The sequence below is a fragment of the Salvelinus alpinus genome, chromosome 26 (assembly GCF_045679555.1).
Source record: "Salvelinus alpinus chromosome 26, SLU_Salpinus.1, whole genome shotgun sequence".
Lineage (NCBI taxonomy): Eukaryota > Metazoa > Chordata > Actinopteri > Salmoniformes > Salmonidae > Salvelinus > Salvelinus alpinus.
Window position 1 is genome coordinate 26189267 of NC_092111.1, and position 22738 is coordinate 26212004.

The 22738-nt window shown below is 40.9% G+C and overlaps 1 protein-coding gene across 1 annotated transcript; it reads right to left on the bottom strand.

Moving 5' to 3' along the window:
* Positions 1-11386: 11386 nt before the first annotated feature.
* LOC139555068 (fatty acid-binding protein, heart-like) lies at positions 11387-12867 on the bottom strand. The gene is made up of 4 exons (XM_071368517.1): positions 12648-12867; positions 12284-12459; positions 12086-12190; positions 11387-11626 (listed from the first exon to the last, which is right to left on the bottom strand). Exons 1-4 carry the CDS (start codon positions 12718-12720, stop codon positions 11573-11575), a joined length of 408 nt encoding a protein of 135 aa, XP_071224618.1. The 5' UTR covers positions 12721-12867; the 3' UTR covers positions 11387-11572.
* Positions 12868-22738: the final 9871 nt, after the last annotated feature.

Consider the following 22738-nt stretch of genomic DNA (forward strand, 5'->3'; position numbering starts at 1 on the left):
TGGATTAACCTCACGTCAGTTACGTACATTGAGTGCCTTTCGGACAGTAGATACGAGCCCTCTATTACCTTGCCAGCTAAAGAACTGGCAGTGGATCAAACCATTGTGAGGCAAAGGGCGGGGTGGTCGCAATCTTTTGAAACTTAAAAAGGCGCTATTAAATGTCTATAATCAGCACAACTGCTTTCATTGCGTATTATTAATATTATTGAAATTACATAGTTATGTTTACAGTGATAGATTGGGGGGGACAAATCATATTTTTCCCAGGATGGGGGGGTCGTGTCCCCCCCGTCCCCCCTGGGATTTCCGCCTATGCTTGGTTGACAGTACACCAAGATTCCTGCTGCGCCACCATGTCCGTGTCCGGTATCAGTTAGTCCAACTATTCTCATCATTGATTTGATGTACTTATTTCAAAAACTGAAGGGCCTTCTGTATAGATGTCTAATTTTGGTGGGGCATATTAACCTGTTTAATTATACTCCTGAATCCCTATGATCAATAAAAGTGTTTCTTGAGTGTACTTTCAATAGACCTGAGATTTACTTCATAGTGAATTCACCTTATTGCTTCCACCTATCAAGTTGTTTCAGATCTATACAAGTGCCTAATGAAGAGGGTTTCTGGTTTCTGGACATGGTCTAACTATACTGGCTCAATAAGCACATGTCCTAGTGATATCCCTTACTGGGAAAGGGAAAGGGAGATACCTCGTCAGTTGTACAACTGAATGCCCTCAACTGAAAAGTGTCTTCCGCATTTAGACAGTGGTTAGGGCATTTGTCACTGGTGCTGATGGCCTGGGTTTGGCTTTTTATTTTATACATGTTCTGTGTATGTTTTGTGGGACATTGATGGAATATTCTCCTAACCCTCAGAAAACTGGACACGAATGTTCTTGCAATGTTCTCATGAAACGTGTCTAGAACAATAATATCTAATATTGTGAGAACATTGCAACCATGTCCTGTGTCCTGTCTTAAATAATCCCACAGCACACCCCTTCGCACCCCTTCCTTTCCTCACCCCGACCCTCATAAAAAAAGCCTTTCATGAACTAACATTTGCACTTGACCCCCCCCCCCCCCCTTACTAGATCTGACTTTGCTGATAGCTACCTTATTGATGAAACTAGGTGGGACAACCACATTTATCTTAAAATGACTGCACTAACTGGAAATCGATCTGGATGAGAGCGTCTGCTAAATGACTCAAATGTAAATGTGTACAGTCGTGGCCAAAAGTTTTGAGAATGACCCAAATATGAATTTTCACAAAGTTTGCTGCTTCAGTGTCTAGATATTTTTGTCAGATGTTACTATGGAATACTGAAGTATAATTACAAGCATTTCATAAGTGTCAAAGGCTTTTATTGACAATTTCATGAAGTTGATGTAAAGAGTCAATATTTGCAGTGTTGACCCTTCTTTTTCAAGACCTCTGCAATCTGCCCTGGCATGCTGTCAATTAACTTCTGGGCCATATCCTGACTGATGGCAGCCCATTCTTGCATAATAAATGCTTGGAGTTTGTCAGAATTTGTGGGTTTTTGTTTGTCCACCCACCTCTTGAGGATTGACCAGAAGTTCTCAATGGGAGTAAGGTCTGGGGAGTTTCCTGGCCATGGAGCCAAAATATCGATGTTTTGTTCCCCGAGCAACATAGTTATAAGTTTTGCCTTATGGCAAGGTGCTCCATCATGCTGGAAAAGGCTTTGCTCGTCACCAAACTGTTCCTGGATGGTTGGGAGAAGTTGCTCTCGGAGGATGTGTTGGTACCATTCTTTCTTCATGGCTATGTTCTTAGGCAAAATGTGAGTGAGCCCACTCCCTTGGCTGAGAAACAACCCCACACATGAATGGTCTCAGGATGCTTTACTGTTGGCATGACACAGGACTGATGGTAGCGCTCACCTTGTCTTCTCCGGACAAGCTTTTTTCTGGATGCCCCAAACAATCGGAAAGGGGATTCATCAGAGAAAATGACTTTACCCCAGTCCTCAGCAGTTCAATCCCTGTACTTTTTGCAGAATATCAGTCTGTCCCTGATGTTTTTCCTGGAGAGAAGTGGCTTCTTTGCTGCCCTTCTTGACACCAGGCCATCCTCTAAAAGTCTTCGCCTCACTGTGAGTGCAGATGCACTCACACCTACAGTACCTGCTGCCATTCCTGAGCAAGCTCTGTACTGGTGGTGCCCCGATCCTGCAGCTGAATCAACTTTAGGAGACGGTCCTGGCGCTTGCTGGACTTTCTTGGGCGCCCTGAAGCCTTCTTCACAACAATTGAACCGCTCTCCTTGAAGTTCTTGATGATCCGATAAATGGTTGATTTAGGTGCAATCTTACTGGCAGCAATATCCTTGCCTGTGAAGCCCTTTTTGTGCAAAGCAATGATGACGGCACGTGTTTCCTTGCAGTTAACCATAGTTCACAGAGGAAGAACAATGATTCCAAGCACCATCCTCCTTTTGAAGCTTCCAGTCTATTATTCGAACTCAATCAGCATGACAGAGTGATCTCCAGCCTTGTCCTCGTCAACACTCACACCTGTGTTAACGAGAGAATCACTGACAACGTACAGAAAACTGGACACATGAATGTTCTTGCAAAGTTCCCATGAAATGTTCTGAGAACATGGTAACCACGTTCTGGGTAAGTTCTATTTAACATTAAGGGAATGGTCTCTTGGAAACATTCCTTGCACATCACAGGAACATTCCTATGAAAACGTTAGTTAATGACCTAATGAGACTCTTGAAGGAACCTTCTCTAAAGCTGTGGGAACATTTGTTGTTAGTTGGGAATTGGCTGTTGAGATTTCACTTAGACTTGAGAGGGTTAAAGGGAGAGGAACTGTTTTGCTTTTAACTGGTAGCCGGACGCTTTACGAGCCATTTGGAGAGAGGTCAGCTCATGACAGATGGTTTCCTTTTTCCTCTGGACTATCACAGGCCCCGTTACAGAACCTTGTTATCTTTCCCCTACATTGTGGGGAAGTGCGTGTTGTGTGCAGCATTGTGCTTGAAAGTGTTCGAGGGAGTTCGGATGCCTATTGTTTTGTGTTTATGAACCAAAGTCAAGATCTAACTGCATTTTGTGTTTTTATTTTGTGACCAATCAATGACAACCAATTCTAAATTCTATAAACAAAGTATACATTGTTATGGTTTTATACTGGAAGTGAAATTTTCTCATCTTTGCTCAGTGCCAAGATATCTTGGCTCTGATTGTCCGAATATTGCAGTCTAAATTGTTGCACTTAAAGGGATACTTCAGGATTTTGGCAATGAAGCCCTTTATCTACTTCCACAGAGTCAGATGAACTCATGGATACCATTTTATTGTCGCTGCATCCAGTATGAAGGAAGTTAGAGGTAGCTTCGCAAGTCAATACTAACTAGCATGCTAGCAATTACCATAGACTTCCAGTCAATGTGCTAAAAATGGTATCCACAAGTTCATCTGACTCTGGGGATGTAGATAAAGGGCTTCATTGCCAAAATCCCGAAGTATCCTTTCCGGAACTGTCTTTATTATTGGTCTAATTTAATTTACTGCCTGGTGATGTCACAGGCCAAAACTCCGTCCCACCATAACAGGCTGAAATTTCAGGCTGTATTTTCTAACAGTTTTCCACTAACAGGGCATTATCTTCCTTTTCACAATGTCACAGTATTATTCCAACCTCAGTGTGAAAATATATATAAAACACAGGAAATTTATGTTTTTGGCTGCACTGGGCCTTAAACAGGATTTTATTCAAAATATGGAACTTTACTGTGTACTCGTTCATGACGAAAAGGTAGATTCTTTCGCAGACAGTCCAATATTGTTTTTACTGGCTTCAGTCAAACAATGATACTGTAGCTCTTCTGGTCTCTCACATCACAAATCATGTTTTCTCCAAAGGTCTGTGAGGTATTAGGAAGAATTCCAGCCATATACAATACACCACAACAACAATACCCACTGGGCAAGAACTGGTTGCATCAATGTTGTTTCCAAGTCAATAAAAAAATTATATGTGATGTTGAATCAACGTGGAAAACTGATTGGATTGGCAAAAATTCATCAATGTAAGGGAATTTTGTATTTTTTCAACTAACTTATAACCTAAATCCAATGACATGGTGGCATTTTTGTTGATTACACATTGAATTCGCGTTAGTTGACTTCTCAACCAAATGCAAATGAAAACTAGACGTTGAAATGACATCTGTGCCCAGTGGGTATGGCCTGACTTGTGATAAGGCCAATGTCTTGTGACCCCAGCACCTCCATTAGAAGGCTGTGGTGGCTTTGTAGAGCTCAGACGTAAACAAAGAACAGTTCTCCATATCAACATCTTACAGCTAGGAGATTCCAGTCATTCCCACTCTTTGCATTTCCGTTGGAGAACAGGAATCAAGACAGACACAATCTTTTACTGTTTACCCTAAAATACTCATTCCCTAGTAGACAGTAGCACAGTACAGTCTGACTGTAGTCTAGACAATATTCTAACAGGCCATGTTCTGACCTCTGAGCATCAACAAACTCTGTAGTTCTTTAAGGGCCGGTGTTACGGACACAGGTTAAGCCTAGTCCAGGACTCTCTTAACCTGGGCCTAGGTGGTCAAGATGATTTGGGTGTACATGTGCAGCTTTCTTAAAGCTGAAGACCTGAAGACTTGTGTTAGCTCCTCAAGCTAATGCAACTTAAACTTAGCCCGACCTCACTAATACTCTTGTGGCTGAATGGAAGCAAGTCCCCAATGCAATGTTCTAACATCTAGTAGAAAGCCCTCCCAGAAGAGTGGAGGCTGTTATAGCATTAAAGGGGGGACCAACTCCATATTAATGCCCATGACTTCGTAATTAGAAGTTCGACGAGCAGGTGTCCACATGTAGTGTATATTCAGGTCCCCACCTAGCCACTCCACACCCACAGACACATTGTTTCTCCTTCACAGCTCTCCCTGCATTACCCTACAAAAGATTAGAGATCACATGCCTTGAGGCACCATGAGGAGTGAGAATGCCAGTAAAAGCTGGTTTGTTGGTCTGTCGGTCATGATCAGAAAAATTCCAACACACAATGGTGATTGACTTAAAAGTTGTAAGACAGTTTCTATATCAGGACATGAGTTCTTTATTTCAGCACTCAACACTTGCAGGCTTTTCAGCAAATATGACTATAATGTAGCTCATTAGATTAGCCGACCCCGCTTCTATGGCAGGCAGCACATGCACAGTAAAGCAGCCTTTTAAGACTGTCATCACCCCAGTTCTTTTTTTTTACTACTTCTCTTATCTTTCCCTTGGGGACTACATGAATCTCAAACGAGGGTTTAATCCCCTAGCTCAAAATGGGAACCGAAACATTTCTGAGTACATTTGTGTATTGAGGAGTGACTGATGATGACAGATTATAATTTCCGTCCATCAATTGATCAACCTTAAATCCCTAATCCCTGTATTTCAATTGACCTGTAATTTCCTAGAAATACAACACACATAAAACACTTGACAAATATATTTATTTTTTTACTCTGTGATGTGTTGCTTCTGCAGTGAACCCAAACCAGGCCGGCAGTCCTTTCCTTCCTTGCATAACATAACGCCCAAGCCCAGAGCTGATGCAGTTCAAATCAGAAAGACTTCATCCAATCCTCAGTTAAACTGGATTTGGAAGTAGTTCAAATCCAGCTTCCCTGCAGTTCCGCTGGGGCCAGGGCTGACATACCTAACCTTCCCACCCATCAACCCCCTCTCTACCCAGCAGGCCGCAGGACCAGCCTGTACCCAACGTCCACTTCACTCCAGAGTAGACCCAGATTCAAATAGTATTTGAAATCTTTCAAATGCTTTAGCTGTGCTTGATTGAGTTTGTCTGGCACAATATAACCAATGGAATAATCCCAAAAGTGCAAACACCGCCCACCTGGCACTCCAAGCAGGATCCACAAACACTCAAAGCAATTGAAAGAGTTCAAACAAACGATAGAAGAGAAGGATAAAAGAGAAGGATAGAAGAGAAGGATAGAAGAGAAGGATAGAAGAGGTGTTTTTGTAAAGATTATGTTATGAAATCTTATATAGGGTAGTGTCACAAATTTTACCTGAGGGGAGAAAATGTGTTTTTATATGGTTACAGTAAGAGTTGCCAGGGTTGGTAGGAACATTAAATACGTATTAGATTATTGTTTTCAGGTAAAAACGATATTTGCCATATCAGATACCCTGTTCTCAGGACCCAATGGGTGAGGCTGAGGAAAACAAAGTGAACTATAGTAAACTGTGTTGCATGTGTGTGTGCGTACGTGTGTGTTAGGCTACTATAGCCTTGGTGCTGGTGTGTGTGTGTGTGTGTGTGTGTGTGTGTGTGTGTGTGTGTGTGTGTGTGTGTGTGTGTGTGTGTGTGTGTGTGTGTGTGTGTGTGTGTGTGTGTGTGTGTGTGTGTGTGTGTGTGTGTGTGTGTGTGTGTGTGTGTGTGTGTGTGTGTGTGTGTGTGAGGAAGGGGACAGCGGAAGGGTGTGAGTGGACGGTATACTGCGAGTGGAGCTTTCCAGATGTGACACAAAGGATGTGATTTCATTCCTGTAATGTCCAGGCTCTCTGGTCAACAAGATACCCCTGTGTATCAAAGGCACACACACATGTGTAACAGTCTTGCTTCCATCCCTCTCCTTTTAATTTATTTTTAAAATTTCAGCTTTATTTAACCAGGTTGGCCAGTTGAGAACAAGTTCTCATTTACATCTGCGACCTGGCCAAGATAAAGCAAAGCAGTGCGACACAAACAACAACACAGAGTTCCACATGGAATAAACAAATGTACAGTCAATAACACAATAGAAAAAGTCCATATACAGTGTATGCAAATGAGGTAAGATTAGGGAGGTAAGGCAATAAATAGGCCATAGTGGCAAAATAATTACAATTTAGCAATTAAACACTGGAGTGATAGATGTGCAGAAGATGAATGTGCAAGTAGAGATAATGTGTCACGCCCTGACCGTAGAGAGCTTTTTATGTCTCTATTTTGGTTTGGTCAGGGTGTGATTTGGGTGGGCACTCTATGTTCCTTTTTCTATGATTTGTATTTCTGTGTGTTTGGCTGGGTGTGGTTCTCAATCAGAGGCAGCTGTCTATCGTTGTCTCTGATTGAGAACCATACTTAGGTAGCCTTTTTCCACCTGTATTTGTGGGTAGTTGTCTATGTGTAGTTGCATGTCAGCACTAGTTGTTTATAGCTTCACGGTCGTTTTGTTATTTTGTTTAAGTGTTCTTAGTTTAATAAAGAAGAATGTATTCCAATCACGCTGCACCTTGGTCTCATCGTTACGACGAACGTGACATACTGGGGTACAAAGGAGCAAAAAAACAAAACAATACGGGGATGAGGTAGTTGGATGGAATATTTACAGATGGACTATATACAGGTGCAATGATCTGTAAGCTGCTCTGACAGCTGATGCTTAAAGTTAGTGAGGGAGATATGAGTCTCCAGCTTCAGTGATTTTTGCAATTCGTTCCAGTCATTGGCAGCAGAGAACTGGAACGAAAGGCGACCAAAGGAAGAATTGGCTTCGGGGGTGACCAGTGAAATATACCTGCTGGAGCACGTGCTACAGGTGGGTGCTGCTATGGTGACCAGTGACCTGAGATAAGGCGGGGCTTAACCTAGCAAAGACTTATAGATGAGCTGGAGCCAGTGGGTTTGGCGACGAATATGAAGCGAGGGCCAGCCAACGAGAGCATACAGGTCGCAGTGGTGGGTAGTATATGGGGCTTTGGTGACAAAACGGATGGCACTGTGATAGACTGCATCCAATTTGTTGAGTAGAGTGTTGGAGGCTATTTTGTAAATGCCATCGCCGAAGTCAAGGATCGGTAGGATAGTCCGTTTTACGAGGGTATGTTTGGCAACATGAGTGAAGGATGCTTTGTTGCAAAATAGGAAGCCGATTCTAGATTTAATTTTGGATTGGAGATGCTTAATGTGAGTCTGGAAGGAAAGTTTACAGTCTAACCATACACCTAGGTATTTGTAGTTGTCCACATATTCTAAGTCAGAACCGTCCAGAGTAGTGATGCTAGACGGGCGGGCAGGTGTGGGCAGCAATCCTTGCCCCAACCTTGCCTCAAACCAGGGACTCTCTGAACACAGGGAAACAACTACTTCAAGGTCTCTGAGCGAGTGACGTCACTGATTGAAACTCTACTAACACGCACCGCTAACTAGCTAGCCATTTCACACACACACACACACACACACACACACACACACACACACACACACACACACACACACACACACACACACACACACACACACACACACACACACACACACACACACACACACACACACACACACACACACACACACACACACACACACACACACACAAACACACAACACACAACACACACAGTCTCAAAAACATCCCTCTGGGTGTGTGAATAGACCTAATGTGATACAGACATTGTATCAGTCCCTGTAGTGTAAACTTTATCATTCCCAGACACTGCTGTATTAGTTTTGAGCAGGACTCTACTGTTGGTTTCCCGGACACAGATTATGTAAACCTGGACTAAATTGCTCAATCACGACTAGGCTTAAATTGTGTCTGGGAAACCGACCTGACTTTCTCTTCTTTGGTAAACAATGACAGAAGCCTAATATGTATCCCAAAATACAATTAATTCTCTTCACACAACTTTGTTTCATTAAACATTTCTAATGTTTACTGTGACTCTCTCTCCTCTGACAGATCTCATGTTGGGCTCTCTTTATCACTCTCTTCCTGAGGAGATTCCTCACGGTGCTGTAATTACCTCTGGCCACAGCTACAGCGGATCACTGAACTACGAGCTGTTATAGTAATGTATCCTTTCCCTTTACCACCAAACCGCTGCTTTCACACAGAGGCTGGGTCTAAATTCACACAGAGGCTGTGTCTAACACTGGTCCCCTCTGATAATCTAAAAGCATCCACATCCCAGTAGAGTAGGTCTGGTGGTCCCCTGCCAACAACAAGCATTCATCATGTAACGCTCCAAGGTTTAGCTACTTGACCCCCCCCCCCCCCCCCCCCCACACCCCTCCCAGGCTTATCTAGCCTTCCATCTGAACATTTTGAAGTACGTAGCTTTATTTGTCTTGTTCTGCCCAAGCTCGAGAGAAGTGTGTTATTGGATGTGATCCAAATACAAACTAAGCAGATGAACTTCACATCCCTAAACTATATTAGCATTCACATCCCTAAACTATATTCTCTATATAGTCCACTTCTTTTGACCATGGCCCATAAAGTAATGCACTATATAGGGTGTCATTTAGAACACAACCAGAAGCAGCTGAGAGTTGTATGGATTAAGGCTTGGGCGGTATTATTTTAGATGTCTCTCTCTCTTGCCTCAGAAGGAACTTGTACCCTTGCACACACACACACACCCGCACGCACACACACATACACACGAATATACAAACACACATAACACGTACACACACACACACACACAGACACACACACACACACACACACACACACACACACACACACACACACACACACACACACACACACACACACACACACACACACACACACACACACACACACACACTAATAACTTACTGTTGAGATCATAATTATGAACATTGAGTCATTGTTCCAACAGTACTCATGTGACCTACTGTCATCCATATGAAAATCTAAATATTGATGAAATATTTTGATCACGCTGTATGTGGACAGGAGACTTCCATTAGTGTGTACAGCAGTCTGTAACTTCAACTTGGCTCTACTACACTGTGCCAATCAGTCTATACCTTGCTGCACGTCTCAAGTTGTGTTTATCCTACCAGCATTTGCAACTGTGATAAACTTGGCAACCCACCCACTGTGCAAACTTTATACAGCGTAGGCAGTGGGCCGATTGCATTGTCCTGCCTAAATGTGATGTCGGTGGAGAGTTAGCCCACAGTTTCAGCTGTTTTTGCCATTAACCACAATCAGTATATCTGCTCTGTTTCCTGCCATGGGAAAGTGGCTGTCGGCTAACTGTCGCTCGCTGGAACAATCTCAGCTCGAGTCCCTGCCAAAGGGAGTGACTCCAGGGAGACCCACAATGCTCTGGGTTCCCTAAATTACGCACCGCTGCAACTATGTGGCCTACAACATGAGAAATGTTCCAGACCAAAAAAAGGAAAGGAATACATATCCTCTGTGACCTCTAACACTGGTCCCCTCTGATAATCTAAAAGCATCCACATCCCAGTAGAGTAGGTCTGGTGGTCCCCTGCCAACAACAAGCATTCATCATGTAACGCTCCAAGGTTTAGCTATTTTTTTTTTTTTTCATTGGACATGTCTCAATCCACCGTGTTTGTCAGACCATGAGATATCCTGAAAATCGGTCTTCTCACAAAATCGTCTGTAGCGTCCGAACGGTTTGGACTAGAAACTATTGCGACCCTCACAAGTGTCTTGGGACTCGTCTGAAGTCGGTACAGCCGATCTACCAACTTTTGTCTGTAGAGTCCGAACAGTTTGGGCTATACAGTTTGGGCTTCCACTCTGTGGAAAGGTGAGACTCTCACAAACACATACATGTCGCTTGATTTGCTTTGGGATGCCCACAGCCTCACAAGACTCATCTGAAGATCCCCCCGGTACCAGTTAAAAAGAAAATGGAAGTATACAGAATATGGAGACTGTTTAGTGACAAAAAAGGGGTTAAATATATGTCAAAAAACTAAAACAAATCTTTCCTGACACTTCAGAACAAACTTCCTTTAGATTTTTTTGGGAGGAGGACTATCTGTTGCTCCATGAAGTGAATCTGTTATTCAATGTGTGTGTTCAGCAAATATTTTATTTTTATTTTTGGGGGATCTTTCAAGGGGTCTTAAAATTTGAAATCAAATAGCAAAATAATCCTTGGTATGACATTCTTAAAACAATTCCATATAGTTTACCAGAACCCCCTTCCCCGGCTTAGACAAGGCCAAGACTGTAATGGGTTAAACACATGGTTATGATAAAGCCAAGGGAGCTGACAAATATCCATGTTTGCGATAATCAAATATACTTAATTATTTGTTGCAGAAAACAATCATGGATTAGTTCATTGTTAAAGCTCATTGCAATCAAGAAAGACATCTGTTATTTAAGGAGAAGGGTGGCAACACGATGGGATGAAATCTTCCACATTTTGTGTCAAAGTCTATGAATAAAATGTGTTCTTGTCTTATGTCTCATTATTTTTTTTATATGTTTAGAGTTAAAAAAGTAAAACATACATGTAAGTCTTTAGCGATCAATATTGTCCCTACTGTCACATCTGGAGAATCCAACCAAGACATCATGCAATAATTCCAAATGAGAACAGAGGGCAATTTAAAGTTTTTTATTAAAATCAAAACAATGTTTATAACCAAATGTATTATATTGAAGTATTACAATGCATAAATTTGTTTGGCAATACAATTAATAATATGAGTAATACGCTGTAACTTTAGCTTTGCTGCTCATTGAACTGAGCCTGTCATCATCTGAAACAAAATGGTCCTGAGTCCCATTACACCTCCTTCATGTACGTCCTCACCGCAATCACATCTCCCATCATGCATTTCTGTAAGGATGAGAAGTAAGAGTGGAAGAGGAGAGGAGGGGAAAGGAGAAGAGAGGAGAATAGGAGAGGAAAATAGGGTGTGTTACAGTAGGTTACAGAGTTGAGATGTTTCAGGTGCAGGCGAAGAGCCAGGAATACACATTCCAGCATATGTTTTAGGTTAAAGGGTGATAAAACACTTGTTCAATGTCAAATGTAAAATGGTTGAGCTTATATAGTCAAGTGTGACTTAACTTTCCCAACAAGTTTCATTGGCAACATTTCAACTTTGTGGTGATTTTTTTTGTTGAAAAATGCATTTATATCATACTTATTTTATTTTATTTTTTTACATTAGTCTGTCAAGTTCAGAAGTTATTTACAAATAAACAAGCACTACAAACCTGCCAAAAAAAGACTACAGGACCATTTGAGAAACGTTTTTTTATTTATATAGGTAATTAAAAAACGATTCCTTACCGCTATCAACTTTCCATCACCAGTCACCTCTCTCTCTATTGTTGACTCTTTGCCGTCCCACTTCTGTTTTTGCACAAGTTTGCAATTTTCAAGAGTAAAAACGGTCTGAAGATGAAAGGGAAAAAAAGAAAGTTATTTCCAATGACCCGTTAACCCAAATCAACGGACTTTCACACACAGATTTTTATCCCAACCAACCATTGTTTTTCTGTCGTCTGCGGTTGTTTCCTCGAAAGGCTCGTTGAGATTGAATTTGACCTCAACCGTTTTGAAAGTGCTCTGGGATTTCAAACAGATCATTCCTTGGTCGTCCATGTTGATGATCAAACTGGGCTTGGTGCGGTTTCCCACCTGTCGGGTCGCGAAACCAACACCTGCACAACGGAGACCAAACTGTCAAGAGGGATGTATTGACAGTGTGGCGTGGTGCAACCCAATGCATAATACATAATAATTTATGTAAATAAAAATGACTAGCCTAATCATAGCATAATGTTATATGTATATTATTATATACATTCATATTTAATCAATAATTTAAGATTAGACAAATATATCATACCCAAAGCTTTCATGTAGTCATCAAAGTTCTCGCTGGAAATCATTTTCCAGGTCCCCACAAACTTGTCAACCATCTTTCCAGTTAGCCTATCTGCAATATTCCCAACAATGCGGTCTATTGGTCCAAGCTCAACTCACTCTGTTGAGAACCAGCCACGGTTTTAAAGGGATCTATCTGGCTCGCGCATTCTAAAACTACCCAATCACAGTCACGAACGTCACTGTATGTAGTTCCTCAATTTTCGATGGATGGAATAATGCTAGAATGGGTGAAAGGTTTTTGAGTACCACATCTACTACTGTGCCAAATTACGTTTAGCTTACTATGTCAGAGTCTATGCGTTTCACAATGTCCTTTCAAATGCTTAAAAGAGTGTCTATTACTCTGCAAATAGTTGACAAATCACATGCTCCAAAACTATGACAGAGGGAGATAGAGTGGACAAAGATTATTTTAAACTTGGCATAAAAAAAAAAAAAAAAAAAAAAAAAATCATTTCAAATAAGTCTTATGCCATCGAACCTAAATAACTTTTCAAAAAGTGAAAATGCACACAATACAACTTCGCTAAACGTAAAACCATTCAATAGAGGGAAATCTTGTACAAGTTCTATAGAGTGAAAACCAACACAGAACAGTTCAATAAAGTATTTTATTATAAACATTTACAAATACACATAGACACATACATATTACTGAGGGTGGGACTACTTCTTGGCTGTAATTTTGGCCTGGGGGTCCTTGGCTACACATCGGGACTGCAGTGCTGTCAGCATCTCCTTGCTGGTCAGTCTCGCTCCCTTCATCATTAGCCTTTCTCCATCCACTGTAGGGAAGAGGGTAAAGCACTCTTTGAGCTGAGGCAGGATAAAAGGTACGCAAAACCAAATTGGGAACTCAGCTGCTTGGTACCAAATGGTGAGGACCCCAAAGAATCCAATAAGCTAATTACTATTATGTAGGCTAATTATGTTTTTGTAAATACTGGTCTGGAAAAAAAGCCTGCACACTATATCTCTCCAGTACCAGGATTGGTGACAACTGGCATAATAGACCTACCTTAGGCCTATATTATGTAAAGCTTAGGTAAAAGTCTACTTTATTCTACTTACTAAATGTAATGTCCACCAGTGGTTCAGACTGGTCATGTTTCACTTCTGTCATCACCTCACAGTTTATACTGGTAGATCTGGCCTTCTCAGATCCAACCATGACTAGGAACTCCCTGCAGTTCCAACATGGAACGTCACATTAACAGGGGATGCATCTCTGTGTGGGGATTGATCCATCACCGGAATAAGAAATATAGATTAACTTCACCCATTCAGACGACAAAAAATATCTGTAAATTACATGCCAACTGTTACTTATTCCAGGGAGCCTCTTAATTATGGAATGCGCCTTGTGGCTACACATGCTATGCAGTAGATTATAGGCCTAAATAATCAGTTCATGAATAGTTTATAGATAGTTTGTAAATCTGGAATAAACAGTCATATAACACATTGCTTGATGATGCTTGCCAAATATTGAGTTTACAGCAATAACATTCTTTTTTCAATTTAAAGTTTTATTAAGTTTTCAAACAACCAACCAAACACATTCCACATTCACAGATGTGACAGACTTAAAAATAAATTAATAATAATAATAATAAAAAAATTGTTATATATATATATACATATATACATACATATACATACATACATACACACATACACACAAATAATAATTATAACAAAATTTAAAATGTAGAACTTGCAGCAGCACTATCAAGGTTCTTATTTGCTATTTCCAGCCTTAGCTGAGATGACGAGCCAATGATTAGTTTTTAGATTTTACAGCACCTTACACAACACGCATCTGCTCACCTCCCCGATCCCCCCATTCACTCTGTCCAATTTGAGATATAGTGGAGTAGTGGAGACCAGAGTCTATCAAACTTGGGCTGTCTCTTGTGGAGGTCATAAGTGAGCTTTTCAAGAGGAAGAAAGTCAACAATCTGGTCAATCCACATTTTAAATGTAGGAGAGGTACTAGAGGCCCACAATAGAAGGATACATTTCTTAGCAAAGTATGTAATGGTCATGAGCAAATTTTCTCTGTCAGGATCAAGAACAAAGTCCTGCTGGGCATTAAGAAGATAGAGACACGGGGTCATATCAAACTGTACATCTAGTATTTTCTGTGCAGCAGTATGTATAGATTGCCAAAATCTGGCAATCTCTCTACAGCTCCAAAATACATGCATATAGGTTCCACTTTCAGAGGTACATCTTTTACAGTTAGGAGAAATGTCTGTTTTCATTTTATGGAGTCTCAAGGGAGTGTAATAAAATTTGTACAAAAATTTGTAATTCGATTCTTTCATTTTTACATTAGTAGAGGAGCAGTATACCCTGTCGCAAACCTCCGCCCATAACTCATCACTGATAGTCAGACCAAGGTCCTTTTCCCAGATTATTTTCAAAGGAGTAAAGGAGGAGCCTCCTTTCTCAGAAAGGAGTCTATAGATATAGGATATTTTGCCTTTAATGGATTGTGCTGTGACAAGAAGGGTTTCAACTTCGTTCAACTGAGTTCTAAACCTCCTCTTGGAAGTAAATGAGGAGATGACATGTCTAATTTGAAGATATTTTAAAAAATGGGATCTTGGCACATTGAATTCACTGCAGAGCTCTTGAAAGGATTTCAGTGTAGTGGTCTTCTGATGAAATAGGTCTGAAAAGGTCCTGATTCCTAGAGTATGCCAAAGATTAAAGTTGGCATCCCTCAGGGCTTTTGGCAAGTCTGGGTTGCCTACTATAGGCGAGTGAGAGCATATTTGGGAGGAGATGCCCAGGTATTTCTTACAGTCCCTCCACGCTAGTAGGGTGCTGTAAATCACAAATGTTTTGGCTATGTTGCCCACTTCACTAAAGTTATTAATGAATATAGTTGAGCTTAGTGGCAATGAACCACAGGATTGGGCTTCTATCTGGATCCACGTTGACTCTTGTCTGTTTGTGATCCATGTTAGCATGTTGCGGATTTGGGCAGACCAGTAGTACAATTGAAGGGAGGGAAGGGCAAGACCGCCCTTAGATTCAGGTTTCGATAGAGTGGAGAGCTTGATCCTAGGTTTTTTATTGCCCCATATAAATTTGGTGATGCTTTGGTTAATTGTTTTGAAAAAGGAAGCTGGGAGATAGCATGGGAGCATCTGAAATAAATAGTTCAGTCTAGGGAGGATGTTCATACGGATTACATTAATTCTTCCTAATAAGCTAATTGGGAGGGAGATCCAGGTTTGGAGGTTGTTTTTGATTCGATCCAGGAGTGGAAGATAATTCTCCTTGAAAAGCCTATTCAGATCTGGTGTTATGAATATCCCAAGGTATTGAAACCCCTGTGTCTTCCATTGGAATGGGCATAGTGTCTTCATAGAACTGGTGAGTGTAATATTGAGAGGGCAGACAGTGGATTTGTTAAAATTTATCTTATAACCTGAAAACGTGCCATACTGAGCAATTGTGTCTAAAATGGGAGGAAGGGATTTCTCAGGGTTGGATATGTAGAGCAAGACATCATCCGCGTAAAGCGAAATCTTGTGCTGCAGGCCGCCTGCAGGAACACCTGTAATACTTGGATTGCTCCTTATCAACTCTGCCAGAGCAATAACATTCTAACATTAGCATATAACGGTTGTTGCCAGTGCAGCAAGAAACTGAATGACAATCTCGATCTACCAATCTCAACGTTTATTAGGCGACATATTTAAGATCGCTAGCAAGAAACTAATAACCTTGGTAAATCTGTCTATATCAACATTAAGAAGAAATGTTGCTAAAAAAAATGACTGGTTGCACAGATAACATTAAACGATAACGTGATTGTCTGTGAGCATCTGTGAAATGAGAGATGCATTATTTGTCCTACAGCCACCAGAATTTGTTACGCAACATCAGGAGAGGGTTGCTTCCCTTTCATAGAATGAATAAAAATAAATTCTGCTCACTAGAAAAATGTATATTCACATGGCTCAAGTAGACAAATTACTTTCTTGCCGTGTGGAACGAACATTGGATTCAAATGGACAAATCTGTACAACAATGTTCTTGACTGCTTCAGCACCACCGCTGACCTACCGGACGCCGCCATATTTTCGCAACAATGACCTTTCAACCTGGGCGCTGTTCAGGAACGTCTCGAGCGCAGATTCTACAAGAGTGAGTTCAGAGTTTTTAAACTGTTCTGTTACTGTTTCTAGGTGGTTGAGCAGACTCCTGGCACACAGACCCAGTGTCATTGTTTCTAGGGGGTGGTTGATGTTGATTTATTTTAATATGACACTATCAGGTGGGTGTGTTACTGCAGAGATGCTAACTTAGAATACATACAGATCTGCTTTACTTACTTTCACCTCCGGAGAATGTGTTCAGTCGCGGGTACGATCTCAGAACAGCCTGTGAGCATTTTGACAGATCTATAGATAATTTGCAAATTTACTGAATACTCTCACAAATGATGTTCATCGCTAGAGGGGAGTAGTGGATAACACAAGTAAAAGCTTCCTATATCACTCACTAATTGGTCATTCTGCACACACTAGATGGCAGTAATGGATAAAACATGACTAATATTACAAATTGATCAGTCAAATAATTTATCGGGTTACAACTTTGCATGGTGTGTGAACATAGTTTTAACATTTATTAACGAGTGACTGCATTTAAAAAGCAACGAATCCCTTTGAAAACGGCATCGATTCGAGTCAGAAGCAGTTATTCTAGTGTCAACATTGACTACAAAGTGTAAGTAGGATCATTTGGGTCATAAAGTCAGTCTCGTCTAAAATAGAGTTTGGAACATCCACGTGCCACAACTGGTAATGAAGGTTGGGTTTTTATTATATGATTTCCATTTGCCCACTAACATGGGGTGAACAGCTGCAGTGATTGCTCTCTGTACAATAGCATAGACAGTGAGACAGACTTCCTCGTCTACAGTGTCTCATGGGGGAAAAACATAATTAACCAAATGCAGAACCAGTCAGGAAACACACCCCCAAGACTGAAATCTCGTTTTTCTTATGAGTAACAGAAAAACACCAATGCCAATCAGCATGTTCAGTGGTTCTTTAAATTGTCTTTGGTGTGTGGGTGAATATGCTGTAGATAGCCTAGTGTAGTGAACGGCAGGGCAGGGAAGCAAACCCAGGGGGCTGGCGTGAAAGGCAAACAGTCTGCGCATTGAAACAATAGGCTTAACCCACTTGGTGGGAATTGTAATGTGGCTCATATAGCAAGGCTCACTACCCTGCTCCCTCCAAACCGGAAGGCACATCCTCTTGTTTCGACTACTCAGACCCCTTTAAAGGTTTGGGCCGTGCGTTGCAATGGCCTCATGGTCATTATCCCACTTCTGGCACCAATGTAGCGAACGGCAGGGCAGGGAAGCTAACCAGGGTCCCTGGCGCGAAAGGCAAACACACCACGTATTGCGCCAATAGGGTTATCCCACTTGGTGGGAATTGTAACAAGGATCGCTACAATAGGATTAATTAGGCTATAATTCAGTGCCACTGACAGCCTACATTATAATATGTACACGCTTAGGTAGGCTTTGTCAGATCATGTTCACCTTATTTAAATGATGACTACAGAGTTTTGAAAGCCAGAGGACCAACAGACTCGACAAACCAGACCAGGGTCTGGGAAGTCAATGGGAGAAGTAAAAAATTGGTCCTAAATTGTTAATTTTCTCAAAATCTAAAGGCAAAATCTAGATTTAAGACAATGTTTTAAGTAGCTGAAAATGTCATGACTACAATTTTGTTAGACGTGTTTCTGGGCATGAGCTATGGTAGCTAACGTCACAATGACAACACCTACAGTACAAGCGTAATCAGGTATTTCCAGAGTCATGTATTGAAGTAATAAGACCTGAGGGGGTGTGGTATATGGCCAATATACCATGGCTAAGGGCTGTTCTTATAATTGACACAACGCAGAGTGCCTGGATATAGCCCTTAGTCGTGGTATATTGGCCATATACCACAAACCCCAGAGGAGCCTTATTGCTATTATAAACTGCTATAAAGTCTGATATACCACGGTATATTTCACAACCGGCCGTGATTGGGAGTCCCAAAGGGCGGTGCACAATTGGCCCAGCGTTGTCCGGGTTTGACCAGTGTAGGCCGTCATTGTAAATAAGAATTTGTTCTTAACTGACTTGCCTAGTTACATAAAGATACATTTTTTATTTGAAAAAAAAAATCAGCATTCAGGGATCGAACCACTCAGTATATAAGAGAAAATATACCACAGCTATGACGCAAAACTACTTTTTTACTGTTCTAATTATGTTGGTAAGCAATTTATAATAGCAATAAGGCTTCTCGGGGGTTAGTGGTACTATATATGGCCAATATACCACGGCTAAGGGCTGTATCCAGGCACTCTGCGTCGTGTCACTTATAAGAACAGCCCTTAGCCGTGGTATATTGGCCATGTACCACACCCTCTCGGGTCTTATTGCTTATATATACCACAGCGTTCAGCCAATCAGCATCTAGGAGCCAAACTACCCAGTTTATAATTCTTAATATTTAGCTCTGGGGATTTCTATTGGCGAAACAATTTCTAGGCGTCTTTATTTAAATTCTCTTTGTTATGGCCACTGACCCAAAAATGGTGGATAAATTATAGATAGCTCACTCAAGCCATTTACAATTGTCCCCAAAAATTATGTTCTGGTTTACTTAAGTGGGCGTGTCTCCCATAGACACCAATGCAGTAGCAGCTGGGTCTGGTCTACTTAGGTCATTGACTTTCATTGAACCAGTAAAAAACTATGAGTGGGGTGTTTCACTTCCTCTTCCATCTCTGAATGCACTTACCTCTCACTTGACTTACCTCTCACTACCATCAAGACATCCGGTTTGATCTGCTGCAGGCCTACTGTAGTGTTCTTGTCCACAAAGTGGAAGGAGCAAACGTGATTGTTTCGGGGGTTTCTTCATGAAAAAGTTGAAGAGATGGATAGTTTGGAGGTGGGTGTAGATCGTAGTGTGCCACGAATGTACTCGGACTGTAAAAGGTTGATTATCAGTACATTGCAGCTCTAAAAAACGTTCAACCTTTACTGAACATATTATATGCTACACTCTTAGATTAAAAAGAATTGAAGAACCCTTTTTGGTTCCAGGTAGAACCCTTCCACGTAGAACCCACAAAGGGTTCTACGTGGAACCCAAAATAGTTCTACCTGGAGCCAGAAAGGGTTCTACCTGGAACCAAAAAGGGTTCTCCTATGGGGGCAGACAAAGAATCATTTTGGAACCCATTTTTCTAAGAGTGTACTAGTATATGCTACTAGTTTGTCATGAAGAGCTCATCGTTAAACGGCGGGTCAAGTTAGCTAGCTACTGCAAGAAACTGAAGCTGAAGTGTGAAGAATTGGCTACTGGAAGTTCCACCGCTAAGGAAGCAAAGATGGCGGCGGCAGCTCTATTTCCATTAAGTTCTCTCAGTATTAGCTTTTGGCCTACTTCATTTCCACTGATCATAATAAACAATAATTATCCATGTGTGTACTAAATTACCTTATATTTTGTATAATTTCTTTTTTTTCATGCATCTATAGCTCATATTTTATGCTATTCTCTTAATTAATATCCAACAAACACTAGCGACTGTTTCTGAATAACATGACATGATTGATTACTGTAACTGAGAGGAAATCGCTACTGACAATCTCTGCTAATCTACTGACTAATGATGTTGGTGTGTAAAATTAAGTTAGGTTGGAGAGGACCGATCGTCTGGGGCAATCTGTCATGATCTAATTTAATATAGCAGAGGTAAATACACGCACACACATGCACACGCACACACAAACACACACACACACACACACACACACACACACACACACACACACACACACACACACACACACACACACACACACACACACACACACACACACACACACACACACACACACACACTCAGACAGTGTCATGCTCTGAGTCAATAAAGCAGAGGTGTGTCTTTTAAAATAGACAATCAAACTGACAAGTCACATAATCAAATGAATGGGGAGTGAGGAAGTATAAGGCAAGCTACAGTTGTTTGCTTCTAGAACCAGGTGGAAAGGGTCAACTATACAAGAATGCACACAATGCAAAACACTTTTATTCAAATGATACTGTCGGTTGTTTGTCAGATGCCGTTAGTATTTGAGTCTTTTCATGGGGTTCTACTCCATGTGTCACCCACATAGTGCTTTATTAACACAGGCATTTTTTCTGATTTAACCAAGAAAAGTTGTCAAAACTGATTTCCAAGCAGAAAATTTAAAACAATATGGCATTGGGTTATAATGAAAAGCAGTGGGTGAATGTAGCAGTATTCATTAATCAAATCCAGTCATGGTACACTTAATTTAAACTCAGATAGATAGCCCTACCTTCATGTCTAATGTACCAAGAAATATGATAGATATATTCTGCCACGGCAGAACCACAAATAAATGTAGGCAGGCTACAATGTAGGCAGGCTACAGTACGCATACAGTACAATGATAACAGCTGTGGTGGGTTGTGACTGTGACTGTGAGAAAACATTGTATATGACAACATACGTCACAAAAATATTGCACAAAAGAACATTTCCAAGCTGCCATCGGCTCTTTTTCAGTTTTGCGGAAATAAAATGCTTTTATTTTTAGCTATACTGTATTCATCAAAGTGATAAATAGTGTTAAAAAGGGTTTTATGACATTCCCACACCCTCACCATTAATGTCCCTTTTTCTATTGAGAAGTGTAAGTAACAGGCTTTATTTTGATCCATACAGTATTCATCACTCCCCACGCCCTGTTGCAGCCCTAAACTCAATGTTCTGTTCAGTCAGATGACCAAGTCATAAGCAGGGAGGGGGTAGGCTCAAAGAAACAATGTAGCGGAATTGACCAGGGAGGGGTCGATTCCTAATAAAGGTTAAATAACAGTAAGGGGTGTTTATATATTATTTAGTTATGGCCATGTTGAATTATTTTTTCAATCAGCCTATGAGGGGATTATCAGGAAGCCAAAGATGACTATCATTGTCTTACTTCATTTATTATTAGTTCTCTGCTGCCAATGACTGGAACGAACTGCAAAAATCTCTGAAGCTGGAGACTCATATCTTCCTCACTAGCTTTAAGCGCCAGCTGTCAGAGCAGCTCACAGATCACTGCACCTGTACATAGCCCATCTGTAAACAGCCCATCTATCTACCTACCTCATCCCCATACTGTATTTATTTATCTTGCTCCTTTGCACCCCAGTATCTCTGCTTGCACATTCATCTTCTGCACATCTACCATTCCAGTGTTTAATTGCTATATTGTAATTACTTCGCCACCATGGCCTATTTATTGCCTTAACTCCCTTATCTTACCTCATTTGCACTCACTGTATATAGACTTTTTGTTTTCTTTTGTTCTACTGTATTATTGACTATGTTTTGTTTATTCCATGTGTAACTCTGTGTTATTGTATGTGTCGAATTGCTATGCTTTATCTTGGCCAGGTCGCAGTTGCACATGAGAACTTGTTCTCAACTAGCCTACCTGGCTAAATAAAGGTGAAATAAAAAATAAAATAAAATAAAATTAACCAAAGGAGGGTTCTCTCCCAAAATACCCATGTAGGCTTGTTGAAGATGGACAGACTACAGCTATTGTCTTTGTGTAGGCTACCCTGTGTTCTTAATACTCATCTATCAAGGTATCTTGTTCTGCAAATAAAACTGGTGTTCTAAAACAATTAAATTCCATTATAATAATGTATAACACGTTAGATCTAGCCTAATACATTGACTGTACATAAAGCATTACTATATATTTCCCATTGAATGTGTGTTGAATCAACTGGTTGAATCAACGTTGTTTCCACATCATTTCAATGACATTACATTGAACCAACGTGGAATAGACGTTGAATTGACATCTGTTTCCAGTGGGAACGCTCTCCACGTTCTGAGTGCAATTACGCACTACATGTCCCAGAGACCATAGCGCAGCTCCTTGCCCGATCTGCCACTCCTCCTCAACAT

Bases quoted from the DNA above. Each gene is read 5' to 3' on its own strand.
- LOC139555068 (XM_071368517.1), bottom strand. From the start codon at position 12,720: ATGGTTGACAAGTTTGTGGGGACCTGGAAAATGATTTCCAGCGAGAAC. The intron at 12,191-12,283 runs GTTGGTTGGGAT...TTTCATCTTCAG, and splicing joins CAGACGACAGAAAAACAATG to ACCGTTTTTACTCTTGAAAA. The intron at 11,627-12,085 runs GTAAGGAATCGT...TCATCCTTACAG, and splicing joins GTGATGGAAAGTTGATAGCG to AAATGCATGATGGGAGATGT.